The following is an 18,497-nucleotide window of genomic DNA, read 5'->3' on the forward strand; positions in this document are numbered from 1 at the left end:
AGAGAGAAATAGTTGAACTTAGATGATCCTGCATTAGGAAATAAAATGAAACATATAACGGTTATTACTGGAATAACTGACAAAATTTAAAGATGGAATTTGTATACTAGTATTGAGTCACGATTAAATTTCCTTAATTTCATAATCGGGCTGTGCTTATATAAGAGGTAGTCCTTGATCTTAGTAGATACATACCAAAGTATTTAGGGAGATGTGTGATTGGTTTTCAAATGGTTTTGCAAAATAATATGTAAATACATAGGTAAAGATAAACGTGGCAAAATAGTAACACTAAGTGAATCTAGGTGAAGAGTATATGCGCATTCATTATATTCTTGCAACATTTGTTTTAAATTTTTAATATTTTAAAAATAGGCCGGGAGCAGTGGCTCAGGCCTGTAATCCCAGCATGTCGGGAGGCCAAGGTGAGCGGGTCACTGGAGGTCAGGAGTTTGAGACCAGCCTAGGCAACATGAGGAAACCCCATCTCTAGTGAAAATACAAAAATTAGACAGGTGTGATGGCACCTGCCTGTAATCCCAGCTTCTCAGGAGGCTGAGGCACGAGAATCGCTTGAGCCTGGGAGACGGAGGCTGTAGGGAGCTGAGATCGTGCCACTGCACTCCAGCCTGGGCGACAGAGCGAGACTACGCCAAAAATAAATAAATAAATAAATAAAAATAAAAATAACTAAATTACTTGAAATTGTAATAAGCTAAGTAATAAGTAAAAACTGGAGAAAAGACATAACAATAATTCGAGAACAAGATGATGTGACGGGCTAAATCTGGCAGTGAAGACACAGAAAAATGAGTAAATTCAAGGTATGTTTTGGAGGTAAAACTGACAAGGTTTGTTAACTTGTAAGGTGTAGCAAATAAAGAAGAGGAATAACTGCTGTTTAAACAACCTGACCAAAAGGACCAAACTAGCTCCGCCCTTCCCTTTTGCACCCACGCGAAGGAAGTGAGGAAAAGAAAGCAATGGCCTAGCTACCGGCAGGCTTCCGTTCTAGCGTCGCGAAGAGGCCGTAAAGCAGAGAAACCCGTTTGTCCTCTCCCCTAATGGGCGGGCTTTGAGACTGCCTGGCCAATGGCAAGCGAGTAATCGAGGGATAATCCAATAGCTCTGGAGTGGGTGGAGTCCTGAGGAATTGGGGTGGGCTGGACTTGGGCCTGGAGTTAGGCATTTCCGCCCACGTGGGAAGCTATGCCGTACAGACCCGGCTAGAATCTGAAGTGCGGGAGAGTGCTGGACCCCAAGTGATGGGGCCGACGCCAGCTGGAGAGCAGCTTCGCGGAGCGACTGGAGAGCCAGAGGTGGGTTGAGCCATCGGGGAGGAACAGAGGCTCAATGTGCGCTCCCTTGGCTGCAGGGCTCGAGATAGCGTGGCCTGACAGCTTGCCGGTGAAAGCCATGCCGGCGGCCCATTCTGGAGGATGTTTCCAGCCTGTGGCACTGAGACAGGGCTTGCTAGGGGAAATGGAACCTGGCAGTATTTGGTTAGAAGCAGTGAAGCCAGTAGAGCCTCTGCTCCCTTCTGGAGCTCTGCACCTCAAAGTTGAAGAGACCTACACTTGGGTCGTTTCCTTTATTTGGTCCTCCTTGACGATAAGCCGGATCTTCCTCCACAGAATTTGTGTCCAGTTCTGCGCTCCCCGCTGTAGCGGAGGGCATACGGTGCCTCTCCTGGAGCGCTCCAGTAAGGCTCTCTGGGATGAGAGGGATCGTGGAGGGGATGGGCCCACGGCTGTAGGGGAAAAGGTTTGGGATCCTGCACGCTTGCCTTTGAATCCTGCTCATAGTACGGGTGTACCAGTTGTGGAACCTCGAGTGACTAGTGGGACTTCAAGTGTCTTCAAGAATTATTTTGAGGATTTAATGACTTGCTAAATGTATCCTCTGGGGTCCAGTCGGTTCTAGCTCCTTCCATCAGTGAGTACTTAGCATATACTGAGGCAGTCAGGGCTTCCTAGAGGAGGTGGAACCTGGCAGGATCTGGTTGGAGCGAGAATGGAAAAGACATTTGAGAAGTCCCAGGCCTGTATCAGCAGAAGAGGAAACTTCTTGAAAATAGAAGGGGCCTGGGCATAGGGCAGGGCTCAGTCAGCTTTTTTTTTTTTTTTTTTTTTTTTTTGACAGTCTTGCTCTGTTGCCCAGGGTAGAATGCAATGGCATGATCTCGGCTCACTTCAGCCTCTGCCTCCTGGGTTCAAGTGATTTTCCTGCCTCAGTCTCCCGAGTAGCTGAGATTACAGGCATGTGCCACCACACCCGGCTAATTTTTGTATTTTTAACAGAGACGGGGTTTCCCCATGTTGGCCAGGCTGATTTCGAACTCCTGACTTCAGCTGATCCGCCCAGCTCCGCCTCCCAAACTGCTGGGATTACAGGCGTCAGCCACCGTCTCCAGCTTGGGCCCAGTCAGCTTCTATCCCTACCAATTCCAAACAGAGCTCCATGCTTGTGGTGTCAGGTAGACACGAGAGCTCTTAACTCAAGGAATTTTCGGCTCAGCACTCAGTGATGTTCATCCAAGTAACGATTCTCCTGAGTTTTACAAAATCTGACTCCTACTCAAAAGAGGGACGGAGCAGGTGAAGCTTTTACCCACAACCTATCATGGTGGCACTTTAGGCAGCAGATGCTAGATACCTATTACCTCACAATGGCTTCTCCCTCACTGGCCACAGGTGATGGAACCAGCCCTGGAAGGCACAGGCAAAGAGGGGAAGAAGGTATCCTCCAGGAAGCGTACATTGGCTGAACCTCCAGCGAAGGGCCTCCTGCAGCCAGTGAAGCTCAGCAGGGCAGAACTGTACAAGGAGCCTACCAATGAGGAGCTTAATCGCCTTCGGGAGACTGAGAGCTTGTTCCACTCCAGCTTGCTTCGTTTACAGGTACTGTTGAGTTTCTGCAGCTTTTGTTCGAGGGGTGTACCTGGGACCCTGAGGCTGATGGACTGTCTTCTACCCTCTCTTACAGGTAGAGGAGCTACTAAAGGAAGTAAGGCTGTCAGAGAAGAAGAAGGATCGGATTGATGCCTTCCTACGGGAGGTCAACCAGCGGGTCGTGAGGGTGCCCTCAGTCCCTGAGACAGAGGTAAGCAAGTGGCCTGCGGAACTGGGAAGCCCAAGAGAGACCTCTAGTGGGGGTATATCAAACAGGGGCCATGCTGTTACTCTCTTTAAGGGTTGGGGTGCAGGGAGCTCATTCTCACAGCAAGGAAGCTTAGCTGGGAGCGTGGTCATTTGTGTATTCATTCAGCAAGTACTTACATGCCTTGCAGTATTTGTGTTCTTAAGATATATCAGTAAACAATAGCCTATGCTCTAATGTTGAGGTTATAGTTAATAGATAGGCATGACAGGTAAACTCTATGGCAGTGTTAGAATGTGGTAAACACTGGAAAAAGGAAAAAGTAGGACAAGCAATGTAAGGGGATTGGGAGTATTAGAGGATGGGAGTGGTTTACAAGTTTAAAGGGGGTGTTCACAAAGTAGGCCTTATTGAAGTGACATTTGTGTAAAGACTTGAAGTAGGTGAATCAGCTATATGGATATCTAAGGAAATAAAAGCATTCCAGGAAGGGGGAACAGCCAGTACAAAGGCACAAAGGCAGGAATGTTGCAGTTACATTCCTTGGAATGAATGAGGAAGATAGAAGGAAATGAGTTCAGAAAGGTGATGGGGAAAAGTAGCATATCATGCAGGGCATTGTGTCCCGAAATAAGGACTTTGGCTGTTGCTCTGGGTGAGATGGGGAACCACTGCTGGGTTTTATTTTGCAGAGCAGTGATGCCTTCTCACTTTTAAAAGTTTACTTTTTTTTTTTTTTTTTTTTTGAGACGAAGTCTCGCTTTTGTCCTCCAGACTGGAGTGCAATGGTCCGATCTCAGTTCACTGCAGCCTCCACCTCTCGGGTTCAAGCAATTCTCCTGCCTCAGCCTCCCGAGTAGCTGGGATTACCACACCCGGCTAATTTTTTTTGTATTTTTAGTAGAGAGGGGGTTTCACCATGTTGGCCAGGTTAGTCTTGAACTCCTGACCTCAGGTAATCTGCTCGCCTCGGCCTTCCAAAGTGCTGGGATTACAGGTGTGAGCCACCGCGCCCAGCCTAAAAAGTTCACTTTTCCAGCCTTAAAAAGTTTAGTTTTAGAAAAATTTACTCCGGCTCTTGTGTCAAAAGTAGAATGGAGAGGGACAGTGATGAGATTAGAGAGACCAGTTAGGAACTAGTCTAGGCACTGAGAAATGGTGGCTCCTCAAACTAGGGAGGAAAGTAGAGAAGTGATCCATTTCTTTTTATTTTTTTTTAATTTTTTTCCTCTCTCTGTTTTAAAAAAGTTTTCTTTTTAGAGAAGTGATCCATTTCTGAATACATTTTGATAGTAAAATGGGTATTCTTTTTTTTTTTTGAGATGGAGTCTTGCTCTGTCACCCAGGCTGTAGTGCAGTGGTGTGATCTCGGCTCACTGCATGCTCCACCTCCCGGGTTCACGCCATTCTCCTGCCTCAGCCTCCCCAGCAGCTGGGACTACAGGCGCACGCCGCCACGCCTGGCTAATTTTTTTTGTATTTTTAGTAGAGACGGGGTTTCACTGTGTTAGCCAGGATGGTCTCGATCTCCTGACCTCGTGATCCGCCCACCTCGGCCTCCCAAAGTGCTGGGATTACAGGCGTGAGCCACTCGTGCCCAGCTCGTAAAATGGGTATTCTTAACAGAGTTAAGTTAAGGTGATTTAAGTGGTTTTGGTTTGAGCAACTCATATGGAGTTGTCTTAGCAAGGAAGACATAGTTATGGGAAGATTGGGAGTTTGGTTTCAAACATATTGATGTGTTAAAATGTCTTCTAGACATAAAGGATACATGTGAGGAAGGCAGTTGAATCAGTATGTGTCCCTGTCTCTGCCCCCACAGCTCACTGACCAGGCATGGCTCCCTGCTGGGGTTCGAGTGCCCCTCCACCAAGTGCCCTATGCCGTGAAGGGCTGTTTCCGCTTCCTGCCCCCAGCCCAGGTTACTGTTGTGGGCAGCTACCTTCTGGGCACCTGCATCCGGCCAGACATCAATGTGGATGTGGCACTGACCATGCCCAGGGTAAGGTCCAGGGTTTAGGGGATAGAGGCCCACCACCTGACTACCTACAAATCCTGGATCCCTCTTTCTTATCTGCCGCTTGCCAGGGGATTGAAGTCAGAATTGTAAATCAGAAGAGCCGACCATTGCAAGCATCCTGAAGGCAGCTTAGATCCCTCGGGCCAGTTGCTGTCCTTTTGGAGCTTTGCCCTCCTGATATGAGAACTGGGCATAGTGTTGCTACCCGTGGCTCAGGCACTTCTGTCAGCAGAGGAGCCCTGGCTCTCTCACCTTGGTTTCACCTTGGCCCACAGCTCCACAAGCACTTATGTACCTGGCCTTCTCTTCTCCCCTGGCCCCTCCAGGAAATCCTACAGGACAAGGATGGGCTGAACCAGCGCTACTTCCGCAAGCGTGCCCTCTACCTGGCCCACTTGGCTCACCACCTGGCCAAGGACCCCCTCTTTGGCAGTGTTTGCTTCTCCTACACAAATGGCTGCCACCTGAAACCCTCACTGTTGCTGCGGCCGCGTGGTGAGAGGCATACATTGGGCTGAGGGCATAGCATGGGGTGGTCAATCTGGAGGAGGAGGCGCAGAGGCACAGAGGCCTCAAGTATGGGGCACAGGATGAGGAGTCCTCTGGTTCCAAGGGCTCCTGCAGAGTCTCAGCAGCCACTGTCTCTGACAGGAAAGGATGAGTGCCTGGTCACTGTACGTCTGCATCCGTGCCCTCCACCTGACTTCTTCCGCCCGTGCCGCTTGCTGCCAACCAAGAACAATGTGCGCTCTGCCTGGTACCGAGGGCAGAGTCCTGCAGGGGATGGTGAGCAGGCCCTGGTGTTGAGGTGGAGCTGGAGGGAAGAGGTGTGGGGACTTTTCCTCTCATGGCTTCCTTTTCATCCCACAGGTAGCCCAGAGCCTCCTACCCCCCACTATAACACATGGGTCCTGCAAGATACAGTTCTCGAGTCCCATTTGCAGCTCCTGTCAACCATTCTGAGCTCAGCCCAGGGCCTGAAGGATGGCGTGGCACTTCTGAAGGTCTGGCTGCAGCAGCGGGAGCTGGACAAGGTGAGTTGGGGGTGGCCCAGCTTCCCTACCTGAGCGCCTGTGTGATGGGCAGGCTCTGACCTCAGGCCTCTCCCTGTCTCTTTCAGGGCCGGGGTGGGTTTACTGGGTTCCTTGTCTCCATGCTGGTTGTCTTCCTTGTGTCTACACGCAAGATCCATACCACCATGAGTGGCTACCAGGTCCTGAGAAGCGTCTTGCAGTTTCTGGGTGAGGCAACTAGGTGGGGAAAGGCCAGGGGCTCCACTCCTCTTGGGAATCCTCTCATCCCAGTAGGGGTCTTTTGGTGTTTTGCCGTCAGACAGATGAGCAAACTGAATCGGCTGAGGGAGGGTGTCATTAGGGCTGGGTCCCCAGAAGGGGATACCTTCTAATACACTTGTGGTTCACTTCAGCCACTACAGACCTGACAGTCAACGGGATCAGTTTATGTCGCAGCTCAGATCCCTCTTTGGTGAGTTGGGGAAGGGCCAGGTCTATGCCAGGAGGCCTGCAAGTAAGGTGCCAATCCTGACCTGCTTCTCTCTACACCCCCCAAGCCGGCCCTGGCTGACTTCCACCAGGCCTTCTCCGTTGTCTTCCTGGACTCCTCAGGCCGTCTCAACCTCTGTGCTGATGTCACTGCCTCTACTTACCACCAGGTACCAATGGGCCCCCAATCTGTGTTCCCCTGATGTCTCAGCCCAGACTCTGTCTCTTTTGCAAGTACCAGAACCCCAGAAACTCCTCTTCAAAGAGCTAAGTTTAGGGCATGTCTCCTGGTCTGAGCCCTTGGATCAATGAAGGGCACAGGGATGGTCCCTTCTGTGGCTCCAGGTGCAGCATGAGGCACGGCTGTCTATGATGTTGCTGGACAGCAGAGCTGACGACGGGTTCCAGCTGCTGTTGATGACTCCCAAACCCATGATCCGGGCTTTCGACCATGTCCTGCAGTGAGTTTAGGGGTGACAGGGTATGTTGGCGGGTCCTGTCTCTTTGGGGCTACAGTGGTGGGGCAAAGGTCTTCAGACAGGTGCTCAGATCATTCAGGGAGGAGGTGGTACTAGGGGCCAGCAACCTGATTACCCCTCTTTGGCCCTCTGTACCCCTCCAGTCTATATCCACTGAGTCGCCTGCAGGCAGCGTGCCACCGGCTGAAGCTCTGGCCAGAGCTGCAGGACAATGGTGGGGACTATGTCTCAGCTGCTTTGGGCCCCCTGACCACCCTCCTGGAGCAGGGCCTGGGGGCTCGGCTGAACCTGCTGGCTCACTCTCGATCCCCAGTCCCAGAGGTGAGGTGGTGTATGTTGGGGAGTTTGGGTCTGAGTTGGGCTGGATCCAGGGTCCCAAGAGACACAAAGGACACACCATTCCTCCAGCTGGGCATTTCTAGCTAGCTAGAAAATAGGTTTCTACGCCAGGCTGGAGGATTGGAGGACTGAGCCAGCCTTTTGAAATCCTGCAGTGGGACATCAGCCAAGATCCACCAAAGCACAAAGACTCTGGGACCCTGACCCTGGGACTTCTTCTCCGGCCTGAGGGACTGACCAGCGTCCTTGAGCTGGGTCCAGAGGCAGACCAGCCTGAGGTGGGGGACCCCAGCATGTACACTGGAAGGAATGGGGTGGCTCTTCCTCATGGCACCTGGACTGAAGCTTGTTAGGGAGGGTCCACAGAGCCCTTCCTTCCCCAGCTCTACTACCACCCTTGCCTCCTCAGGCTGCTAAATTCCGCCAGTTCTGGGGATCCCGCTCGGAGCTTCGGCGTTTCCAGGACGGAGCCATTCGGGAAGCTGTGGTCTGGGAGGCAGCCTCTATGTCCCAGAAGCGCCTTATTCCCCACCAGGTGGTCACCCACCTCTTGGCACTGTGAGTGTTGGCATGTGGATTCCAGGAGGCAGTGTGGGCTGGGGAGCCTTTGCAGGGATCTGGCCCAGGCAGTTGAGCGAGAACATAGCCCCAAATTTTCTCACTGTGTCTCTGCCTCTTTTTCAGCCATGCTGACATCCCAGAAACCTGTGTCCACTATGTGGGGGGCCCCCTGGATGCACTTATCCAAGGCCTGAAAGAGGTAAGGGTCTTGGGGTCAAGGCTAGTGATTGTAGAGTAACCAATCTGGGGAGAGAGTCCTCTCCGCCTCAGCCAGCTTGCACTTCCTGGCATATCCAGCAGGCGGCGGTGCTGGCTCTGCTGCAGCCTGAGATGGGGCAGAATCCAGGTGAAGCTGGCCTGAGCTGGGGCAGAATCCAGGTGAAGCTGGCCTTCTGTAGGGTCCAGCCTCATGACTGTCTTCTCCCTCTCAGACCTCCAGCACAGGCGAGGAGGCCCTGGCAGTGGCAGTACGTTGCTACGACGACCTCAGTCGCCTACTGTGGGGGCTAGAGGGTCTCCCACTGACCGTGTCTGCTGTTCAGGGAGCTCACCCAGTGCTGCGCTACACAGAGGTGAGGTGCAACGGTGCAGGTGACCTTTCTGCTTAGTGGCCCCACCTCTGCTCCAGTCACCCAGTAGTCCCCACTTCCAACTCCTGACTCTGGGCACTCCCTCCCAGTCCCAGGCCCCTTCCTCAGCCCCTCTTCTTCCACAGGTGTTCCCACCAACTCCAGTCCGTCCAGCCTCCTCCTTCTATGAGCCTCTGCGGGAGCGGTCCTCACTGCTGCCCCGGCTCAATAAGCCCTGTCCGGCCTACGTGGAGCCCATGACCGGTAAGAGGGCCCTTGGGAGGGAGTGGGAGGGATAGTTCCAGCTCCAGGCCACAGTATGAGACCTCTGACTCATCTTCTTCCTCAGTGGTTTGTCACTTGGAGGGCAGTGGCCAGTGGCCACAGGACGCTGAGGCCGTGCAGCGGGTCCGAGCTGCCTTCCAGCTGCGCCTGGCAGAGCTGTTGACACAACAGCATGGTCTGCAGTGCCGTGCCACTGCCACGCACACGGATGTCCTTAAGGTTAGGCTGGTGCAGGCAGATATGTCCCCAGGGAGTGGGGGCACCAGGGATGTCAGGGCGTGGAAGAAGACACCCCTGTGGGTACCACGCTGGGGAATAGGGCTGTAGGCCACAGAGTACTCCTGGGGTCCTGGGCTGACACATCCTTCTCTTTCCGTACCTTCTTCCAACAGGATGGATTTGTGTTTCGGATTCACGTGGCCTATCAGCGGGAGCCCCAGATCCTGAAGGAGGTGCAGAGCCCAGAGGGGATGATCTCGCTGAGGGACACACCTGCTTCCCTCCGCCTTGAGAGAGACACAAGGCAGTTGCCGCTGCTCACCAGTGCCCTGCACGGGTGAGGCCACTGACACAGCTTCTCCCTGTCTGTAGGCCCCCTCCTGCCCCCATTCTCCTCGCCTAGCCACCTGTCTCTCTGGGGGCCAGATGGTATCATAGTTAGGAGTATGAGTTCTGGAGTCAGGCAGGTTCTGGAATCCTGGCTCTGCCACTTACTGAGTGTGACCCTGTGGTGAGATTTTCCTCCTTGGTCCCTATATTTCTCATCTGTAAAATGGAAATAACACTAAGGTCAACTTCTTGGTGCATTTGTTAAGAGAATATGAAATTACATATGTAACCTATTATCACTGAGGCTGGCTTTGGGTAGGGGCTGGATGAACAGTGGCAGTAGGGCCCTGAGTCTCACTGACACTCCCCTGTTCTCCGCAGACTGCAGCAGCAGCACCCAGCCTTCTCTGGTGTGGCACGGCTGGCCAAGCGGTGGGTGCGTGCCCAGCTTCTTGGTGAGGGTTTCACTGATGAGAGCCTGGATCTGGTGGCCGCTGCCCTTTTCCTGCACCCTGAGCCCTTCACCCCTCCGAGGTGATTCCCTCCACTTTTTCCCTAGCTGAGAAGTTTCCTTGCGGCCAGCTATCATCCTTCGTGCTGCACCCTAAGTCTACATGGGAATGGGTGGTTGAGCAAGTGGCAGAAGGGGTTCTAAGATGCCCTGCCCTGCCAATCCACACCAGGGGGTCTGAGCTCCATAGCCTGAGGGAAGCCTGGGGATATGTGGCTGGGCCCTGGATTCTTTGCTTACTCCAGCCCTTTAGTTCCCCCCAGGTTGGTTTCCTTCGATTCCTTTTCTTGGTATCAACGTTTGATTGGAAGAACAACCCCCTCATTGTCAACCTCAATAATGAGCTCACTGGTAAGTGGTAGAACAGGGGTCAGACTGCTGGAAGAACAGCTCTTTATGGATTGCAGGCAAGGGTTTCCCTGGCAGTGTTAGGTTTTCTCTGTGCCTCCCCAGCCCCAGAAGTCTAAGCCTGACATGAAGAAGAGGTCCAGGTGAACAGCCTGACCATTATGACATGGTTTGCTCTTAATTGTCAGAGACAGAATGATAGGGTGGTAAGCAAGCTACCTGGCGGGGGGCTGTGGAAGGAAGAGGAGAATAGAAGGGGGATCCTGAATACCAGCTAAGAAGTATTAGGGCACGGAGCTAGGAAGTGTAGCACAGATACTCAGACCTCTTGGTGGGGGTGGGAGTGGTGATTTCTGGTTGTAACATGAGGCACTCGGTCTCTGCAGAGAGCAGGGTGTCAGGTTCCTAATTCCCCAGGTGTGTGGAAGCCCATGGTGGGAGGGGGCCAGGGGCAAGACTCAGCTTGTGTAGGCCGGGAAACCAGACTGGGGGTGCCAAGCAGTGGAAAATTCTGCCTCTGGGCTGAGGTTGGGAGATTAATGCCCCACCCAGCTGAGGCAAATGCGATGTCCCTTTCATCACCTTTGCCACTTGGTGGGGGGGGAGTGTTGAAAAATACCTGTGATGAGCAGCTGTTGGGGGCACCGTAGGAGGACCTGGGGGAGTAGAGAGTGTCTTACAGGGAGGGGCAGGCTGACCCAGGACCCATTCTTGTCTCTAGTGGAGGAGCAGGTGGAGATCCGCAGTGGCTTCCTGGCAGCTCGGGCACAGCTCCCCGTCATGGTCATTGTTACCCCCCAAGACCGCAAAAACTCTGTGTGGACACAGAATGGACCCTCAGCCCAGGTTCAACCCCATACCTGCCCCCTAATGTGTGGTTTCCTTCCCACGGAAAAAGCAGGCCCAGCCTGACCTGGGAGAGACCCACTGTCAGTTCCAGTCTGATGTGTCTGTACCCCGCAGATCCTGCAGCAGCTTGTGATTCTGGCAGCTGAAGCCCTGCCCATGTTAGAGAAGCAGCTCATGGATCCCTGGGGACCTGGGGACATCAGGGTAAGCTTCTGACCAGCAGTGACTCCAGGGCCTCTGGGGATTCTGTCTTTGGAAGTTCAGCATTCAGGGATCTCACAGACCAGGTCCACCTGTTTGGTGAGACTGAACAGAGGAGGTGTTGAAGCTGCTGTGGTGCCTGGGGTGGCAGAGCCTGGGGAACCTGGGTTCCATCTGGGTCTCCTGTTTCTAGCCTGTGCTCCTCCTGCTGGGCTATGCAACAGCTGTTTCCTCTGTGGGTCTTGGTGCTTCAGTCTTCAAATGGGCAGGTGGGCCCATGGAGGGTGGTCAGATGAAAGGGAAGGAGGAAACCAAGGTGGGCGTGTGGAGAGGTTTGTGGTCCAGTTCCTCAGTCAAGGGGGTCCTGCTGACCCTTCCTTCTCCACTTCCTTAGACAGTGTTCCGGCCGCCCTTGGACATTTACGATGTGCTGATTCGCCTGTCTCCTCGCCATATCCCACGGCACCGCCAGGCTGTGGACTCACCAGCTGCCTCCTTCTGCCGGGGCCTGCTCAGCCAGCCGGGGCCCTCATCCCTGATGCCCGTGCTGGGCTATGATCCTCCTCAGCTCTATCTGACACAGCTCAGGGTTGGTCCTAAACAGCTGAATGACCCTGGGAAGGGGACTTCCAGGTGAAGCTGAGGCTGTGGAGGAGCTGTTAAATGCCTGCTTATAATCTTCTCTGTTCTGTCCCTTTCTAGGAGGCCTTTGGGGATCTGGCCCTTTTCTTCTATGACCAGCATGGTGGAGAGGTGATTGGTGTCCTCTGGAAGCCCACCAGCTTCCAGCCCCAGCCCTTCAAGGTGTGCTGGCTGGTGACAGCTGTGTTCCTGAGTGTGTGCACGTGGTTCCGTGTGGGCATGCATGTCTGTGTGTAGTCTGTCCTATGGGCAAACCCGTGTTAGGTGCGGAGTGTATGGGCTTGTGTTTCTATCCCCACCACCCCCACTCTGTACCCAGCTTGGTGTCTCTGGGTGTGCCATTGTGACACTCAACCCACATCTCTGATTTCCCCAGGCCTCCAGCACAAAGGGTCGCATGGTGATGTCTCGAGGTGGGGAGCTAGTAATGGTGCCCAATGTAGAAGCAATCCTGGAGGACTTTGCTGTGCTGGGTGAAGGCCTGGTGCAGACTGTGGAGGCCCGAAGTGAGAGGTGGACTGTGTGATCCCAGCTCTGGAGCAAGCTGTAGATGGACAGCAGGACATTGGACCTCTAGAGCAAGATGTCAGTAGGATGACCTCCACCCTCGTTGGACATGAATCCTCCATGGAGGGCCTGCTGGCTGAACATGCTGAATCATCTCCAACAAAACCCAGCCCCAACTTTCTCTCTGATGCTCCAGCATTGGGGCAGGGGCATGGTGGCCCGTGTAGTCTCCTGGGCCTGACCATCCCAGAAGAGGAGTGGGAGCCAGCTCAGAGAAGGAACTGAACCCAGGAGATCCATCCACCTATTCGCCCTGGGCCTGGACCTCCCCGCGATTTCCCACTCCTTTCTTAGTCTTCTTCCAGAAACAGAGAAGGGGATGTGTGCCTGGGAGAGGCTCTGTCTCTTTCCTACTCCCAGGACCTGTGCCTAGACTTAGCATGCCCTTCACTGCAGCGTCAGGCCTTTAGATGGGACCCAGAGAAAATGTGGCCCTCTAGGAGTCACATCACCGACACTGAGCAGTGGAAAGGGGCTATATGTGTATGAATAGACCACATTGAGGGAGCACAATGCCCTCCTGTGTTGATGCCACTTCCCAGGGTGGAGACAGTGGAAAAGAACCGAGGACAGGAAAGGATTGGGTAGGTGAAGGGGTCGGGGGACTGGTAGTCACCCAGTCTTGGAGAGGTGCAAAAAGCACTGGGGGCTACCCATTCGCTGCATCTGCCCTGGCTGTTTGCCCGTTCATGTCACAAACTGCCACTACTATGTACCTGCAGTGGGGTTGCAGAGATGGGGGAGACTCAAGTCTTGTTCCCCAGGAGCTCCCAGGGCCCAAGGAGGAGAATGCTGCCTCCTTTCAGTCTGGTCTACACCCCCTTTCTGGCAGCCTCTCTGCTTCCTGTAATTCTGGCTATTTTTCCAGACCCAGCTCAAATAGTGCCCCTCCTTAAGCCCGTCCCTCGCCCCCAGCCTGAGGTGATCTTTCCCTCCTCTGAACTATTAGAGCAGTTACTGTCTGTTCAGTTTGCTTGGCAGGCACACACAGTGGTATAAATTCTATTGTTTTGAACTCTGATTTAAAATTCAATTGCAGCTGGGCGCGGTGGCTCATGCTTGTAATCCCAACACTTAGGGAGTCAGGAGAATCACTTGAGCTCAGAAGTTCTAGACCAATCTGGGCAACAGAGAGACCCCATCTCTTTTAAATAAAAAGTTAAGTTGCTTAATTTCCCCCGTATTCCTGGCCTGTCTGCCCCTTTCACATAATTTTAACCTGGTTTCCTTAAACTCCTTGAGGGCAAGGAACATGTTTGAACATAGACTTCTTCGTGTCCTTCCCAGCACCTATTACAGTGCTTTGCTCAGGGGCCATCCAGCACAGGCAGATGGAGGGCAGAGAAGCCCACTGGAAGATTGCAGAGTAAAGGGAATCCATTTGTGAACTCTGCGTGCAACAAGTGGGTGGTGACGGTGAAAGAGAAAGCCTAAGAGATTATAGAGTTGACGTTTATTGAGTGCTTAATAGGTGCCAGGCGGGGTTAGGTGGTGGTATCCGTATCTTATGTGCGGAAACTTGTCGTACAGTCATACGAGCCGTATGGAGTAGGTACTTTTATTTACCTTCATTTTCTGAGTGAGAGAACAGGCTCAGCGCAGGGGCCCGTTGTGTGAGGAACTTTGATGCCTGGCTAGCAAGCTCCGTCCTCAAGATGAGAAGCTGCATGTGAGAACTCTGGCCTCCAGTTCTGTCTCAACTGTTGGTCTTTGTGAATCACTGCTTGCCTCTGCTGTCACTGCCATGGAGCACCTCAGCCCAGGGTTGAAATTAGAATAGGGAGAGAATAAATTGGCTGGCTGTGTGAGCTGGAGTCCACATCTCTCCCTCTGCTATTCATTCTTGAGCTTCAAGCATCAACGTGCCAGGCTTTATTTTCCGGGAGTGAAATGTAATCCCATCCCTTGTGGAGCCCCGTGGTCCATGGTCACCCTTGGCTTTTCCTCTTGCCTCCCTTGGTCCCTTGGGCTATTTGTCCACAGTCCCTCCATGGGCTCCTGGGAGGGCCAGGGGTTGCTGGAAGCCTAGCAGGAAGCCTTATGTGTGAGCAAGTGCACACAGGATAATGGTTAAGCATCCTCATGGATGTGCCTGCCTTGGCGGGTCTCTGCCTTTAATTTTGCAGGTGTGGCAGATCACCTGTTTCATCCCCAGATCAGTTGCCTGTAGCTTCAGGCCCTTCACAAACCCAGCTCTTGATTATCCCCATGGGGGAGGGGGTGGAATCTGCCCCCAGGCAGGACTATAGCAGGTGGCTCTAAGAGATGCAGTTACCAGTCCCAATGGGAAATGAGCCCTGGCCCTGCCACCTCATGTGGCCCTGTGCAAATCACTTACCTTTGCTGGGCTCAGTCTTCCAACCCATAGAATAGGCATGGTAATGGCTTTGTCAGCTGACCATTGCCCAGTGTGGCAAGGAAAGAGGGCTGAGAATTTAGAACCCTAAGGCACTGCACCATACCTTACTGTTCTCCCTGCTCCAGTTCCACTGGGAAGGTGGGTAGGCAGGAAGCCCTGGGTCCAATTTCTTTCTTTCTTTCTTTTTTTTTTTTTTGAGACTGAGTTTCACTCTTGCCCAGGCTGGAGTGCAATGGCATGGTCTTGGCTCACTGCAACCTCCGCCTCCCAGGTTCAATCGATTCTCCTGCCTCAGCCTCCCGAGTAGCTGTGATTATAGGTGCCTGCCACCACGTCCTGCTGATTTTTTGTATTTTTAGTAGAGACGGAGTTTTGCCATGTTGGCCAGGCTGGTCCCGAACTCCTGACCTCAGGTGATCCACCCACCTCAGCCTCCCAAAGTGTTGGAATTACAGGTGTGAACCACTGTGCCCGGCCCTAATTTCAGTCCCTCACAGTTGCAGCTCTAACCTGTTTTCCTCAGGGTTTCTCTGGAAAACAGGTGAGCAAGCTAGTGTTCAAGATGACTGCCCTAGGCTCCTTTGCCCCAGCCCAGGATGACTCTTGTCTAGCCACAGAGGCCCCAGCTCCAGAGTAGGGAGGTGCTCAGGCTTTAGCTGAGGGGCCAGGGCAGGGGAGGTTGGAGATGGGCAGTCAGGAGCTGGAACCCCAGGGGAAGGGAAGGAGAAAAGGCTAGCAGGAAGCCTTATGTGTGAGCAAGTGTACACAGGATAATGGTTAAGCATCCTCATGGATGTACCTGCCTTGGTGGGTCTCTGCCTTTAACTTCACAGGAGGACAGAGACAGAGTGGATCTTAAGTATGGCATGATTTGTCTGTTCTGTGTGTGGTGCACGTGCACGCGTCTGTATGCACTAGTCTGTCTGTGTCGGTATTCACCTCCAGCTCTGGTTTGCTGCAAAAGGGGAACTCTGCCCTGTTTTTTAGAGGGCAGGTTAGAAAAAGCTCTCAAGTCGGAGGCAGGGACCCTGGTTTTCTTCCCCTGGCTTTAAATAAAGCTTTTCCTAGTTTTTGTTTGTTTGTTTGTTTGTTTTTAAGAGACTGGGGGTCTCACTATGTTGCCCAGGCTGGTCTCAAATTCCTGGGCTCAAGTGATCCTCCCATCTTGGCCTCCCAAAGTGCTAGGATACAGAGTTTCCCGTGTTCTGACTGACCTAAGCCTCATTTAGTGAACTCAACAAGGGTCCTCCTTTCTGGCTGTGGTATCTGACAACCCCCTCTACCCCAGAATCCTGTTAGCTGAAGACCCTATTTTCCTCTGCCCAGGCTCCATACTTTGGGGGAAAAAAGCAAGACCCCCAAGCCTAAGGGGTCCATATAGCATGTTATATCAATGAAATCCTCAGGGCTACTCAGTCCCTGACCTATTAAGTCAGATTTAGGCTAGCCAGCCCCCTTCCCCAAGTTTACATGTAACCCCCCCCAACATCCGGTACTTGCTTTATGAGTCACAGATTAATCCAGGTGAGTGATAAGGGCGAGGGGAAGCCTGGGGCACGTGAGTCACCCGTACCCTTCACAGGAAAGGCCAATCTGCTCATCTACCCCGAGAGGGAGAAGGAGGAGGCATCTCACACTGCCCCAGGGAACCAAGGAGGACCAAGAACAAGGGTGTTTCAAACCAGAGGGAGACTTCCTCTTCTGCTTCAGAAATGAGTGGGGAGGATAATTTTCTGGTTTATATCAGGCCAAGATGTGTAGGAACTTGTCTAGGGTCACACAGGAACTTGGGGGGTACAGCTACTGAGAATCTAGGTGTCCTGGCTCCAGGCAAGCCACCTGCTTGAACCTGGCTTTCCTGGGGCCAAGGGGTGGAGTGTGGAGGAAGAAAGGACTAGAAAGGCCTGAGCTGCAGACCTCTCCAGTGGGGCAGGGGAGTAGGGAAAAGCCAGGAGCTTCACCTGTTCTGGGCCACTTGCCAGCCTAACCCCCTCTCCTTCCCAAGGGTTTTTTTTTTTTTTTTTTTTGGAGATGCCCAGACTGGGGTGCAGTGGCCCGATCTCGGCTCACTGTAACCTCCACCTCCCAGGTTCAAGCGATTCCCCTGCCTCAGTCTCCCAAGTAGCTGCGATTACAGACACTCGCCATCATGCCTGGCTAACTTTTGTAGTTTTGTAGAGACGGGGGGTGGGGTTTCACCATGTTGCCTAGGCCGGTCTTGAACTCCTGACCTCAGGTGATCCACCCACCTCAGCTTCCCAAAGTGCTGGGATTACAGGCATTTGCCACTGCGCCTGGCCTGCCCAAGGCTTTTGAATGCAGCTTTTATCAGCAGCCCAGAGGAGCAGGGTGAAGGATGTGGACAGTGGGGTTGTGCAGGGAGAGAGGGAGTATGAGCATTCTGGTCAACTTCAGCTCAAGCCTAAATCTCTGTTCCCTGGCCTGGGAGCTCAAAAGCAGGACCCAGCTCTCCTCTATTCTCCCAGATTGGAAACCTCCACAGGTCAGGGCTTGGGTCTCCCAAGGACTGAAGAGGCCAAGGTTGGGCCCTATCTGAAGGGACAAGGAAGCACTCAGACAGCCCCAGTTCCACTTGATGACCAACAGTTTGGATGAAAAAGATAGTTATGGCCAGGCACGGTGGCTCACGCCTGTAATCCCAGCACTTTGGGAGGCCGAGGCGGGCAGATCATGAGGTCAGGAGTTCGAGAGCAGCCTGGCCAATATGGTGAAACCCCGTCTCTACTGAAAATACAAAAAGTAGCCGGGTGTGGTGGCATGCGCGTGTAATCCCAGCTACTCAGGAGGCTGAGGCAGAAGAATTGCTTGAACCTGGGAGGCAGAGGTTGCAGTGAGCTGAGATTGCATCACTGTACTCCAGCCTGGGTGACAGAGCAAGACTCCATCTCAAAAGAAAAAAATAATAATTATGGCATCCTGCCCTTTCCCCAGTCTCCCTCCACAACTTCCACAATTCCCCCACCCCCATCTCCCAACCTATGGGGTCTCTCTGGAGCCTAGTTCTCACTGACCCCCAGTCTCGAGACCAGGAAGTCATTCTTGAATTCTGACTTTGGAATCTCCTGCTGCAGCCTGTTCCCTCCCCTGGATTCTTCCCCTGACTCCTCTTGCCTGGGGTGGGTTCCTAGTGGCTCCCCTATAATTAGCCACCAGACAGGGCTGGCCAGAGGGTAGAGTGTACTGGGGCTCATGCACAACCACCACCTAATGCATTGCCAAATGCATAGCCTCCTCCTGCCACCTCCTCCCCAGCCCTCACCCGCACCCCCTGCTCTTAGACCACAGGCCTTTTGGAGAACCATTGTCTTACTGGCCTCTCGGTCCCCACCTGAGGTTCCTGTCCACCCAGTTCTGCCCCCTTCAACTTCTTCAGCTGCTTGCCAGCTTGCCCTCCTCATTCTGCCTCCTAAACCCTTCTCCCTCCCCACAGCCATTGCCGGCCATCTAGCCTCACTTCCTCCTCCCAGGCCTCCAGCCTCTGTCTCTCTCTTCCAACCCGTCTTCCACTCAGCAGCTAGAGGGGTCCTTCTAAATGGTAGATAGAAACCATGTCACTTCCCTGCTTAAAACCTTCAGGGCTGCCATTAGCCACTGTT

At 53.1% G+C, this 18,497-nt stretch overlaps 1 protein-coding gene across 11 annotated transcripts in view; it reads left to right on the forward strand.

Moving 5' to 3' along the window:
• NOL6 (nucleolar protein 6) overlaps positions 1 to 13,693 on the forward strand; it is a 62,235-nt gene extending 48,542 nt beyond the window's left edge. For 9 of the 11 annotated variants that reach the window (XM_024252177.3, XM_054519739.2, XM_054519744.2 and 6 more), the window contains 25 exons: positions 2,694 to 2,900; positions 2,986 to 3,102; positions 4,922 to 5,101; positions 5,446 to 5,614; positions 5,771 to 5,905; positions 5,990 to 6,153; positions 6,240 to 6,360; positions 6,546 to 6,604; positions 6,690 to 6,791; positions 6,967 to 7,082; positions 7,244 to 7,421; positions 7,595 to 7,717; positions 7,849 to 7,997; positions 8,124 to 8,199; positions 8,432 to 8,572; positions 8,716 to 8,833; positions 8,919 to 9,073; positions 9,247 to 9,410; positions 9,785 to 9,937; positions 10,168 to 10,265; positions 10,984 to 11,108; positions 11,226 to 11,315; positions 11,707 to 11,901; positions 12,015 to 12,116; positions 12,331 to 13,693. In XM_024252177.3, the coding sequence (XP_024107945.3) occupies positions 2,694 to 2,900; positions 2,986 to 3,102; positions 4,922 to 5,101; positions 5,446 to 5,614; positions 5,771 to 5,905; positions 5,990 to 6,153; positions 6,240 to 6,360; positions 6,546 to 6,604; positions 6,690 to 6,791; positions 6,967 to 7,082; positions 7,244 to 7,421; positions 7,595 to 7,717; positions 7,849 to 7,997; positions 8,124 to 8,199; positions 8,432 to 8,572; positions 8,716 to 8,833; positions 8,919 to 9,073; positions 9,247 to 9,410; positions 9,785 to 9,937; positions 10,168 to 10,265; positions 10,984 to 11,108; positions 11,226 to 11,315; positions 11,707 to 11,901; positions 12,015 to 12,116; positions 12,331 to 12,480 (3,387 nt within the window). In that variant the 3' untranslated portion in view covers positions 12,481 to 13,693. Of the gene's footprint in view, positions 1 to 712; positions 1,320 to 2,300; positions 2,598 to 2,693; positions 2,901 to 2,985; positions 3,103 to 4,921; positions 5,102 to 5,445; positions 5,615 to 5,770; positions 5,906 to 5,989; positions 6,154 to 6,239; positions 6,361 to 6,545; positions 6,605 to 6,689; positions 6,792 to 6,966; positions 7,083 to 7,243; positions 7,422 to 7,594; positions 7,718 to 7,848; positions 7,998 to 8,123; positions 8,200 to 8,431; positions 8,573 to 8,715; positions 8,834 to 8,918; positions 9,074 to 9,246; positions 9,411 to 9,784; positions 9,938 to 10,167; positions 10,266 to 10,983; positions 11,109 to 11,225; positions 11,316 to 11,706; positions 11,902 to 12,014; positions 12,117 to 12,330 lie in introns of those variants that run through there. The other 2 variants (XM_002819694.6, XM_024252185.3) reach the window with 2 other exon arrangements.
• Positions 13,694 to 18,497: the final 4,804 nt, after the last annotated feature.

This window comes from Pongo abelii, chromosome 13, assembly GCF_028885655.2.
Source record: "Pongo abelii isolate AG06213 chromosome 13, NHGRI_mPonAbe1-v2.0_pri, whole genome shotgun sequence".
Classification (NCBI taxonomy): Eukaryota; Metazoa; Chordata; class Mammalia; order Primates; family Hominidae; genus Pongo; species Pongo abelii.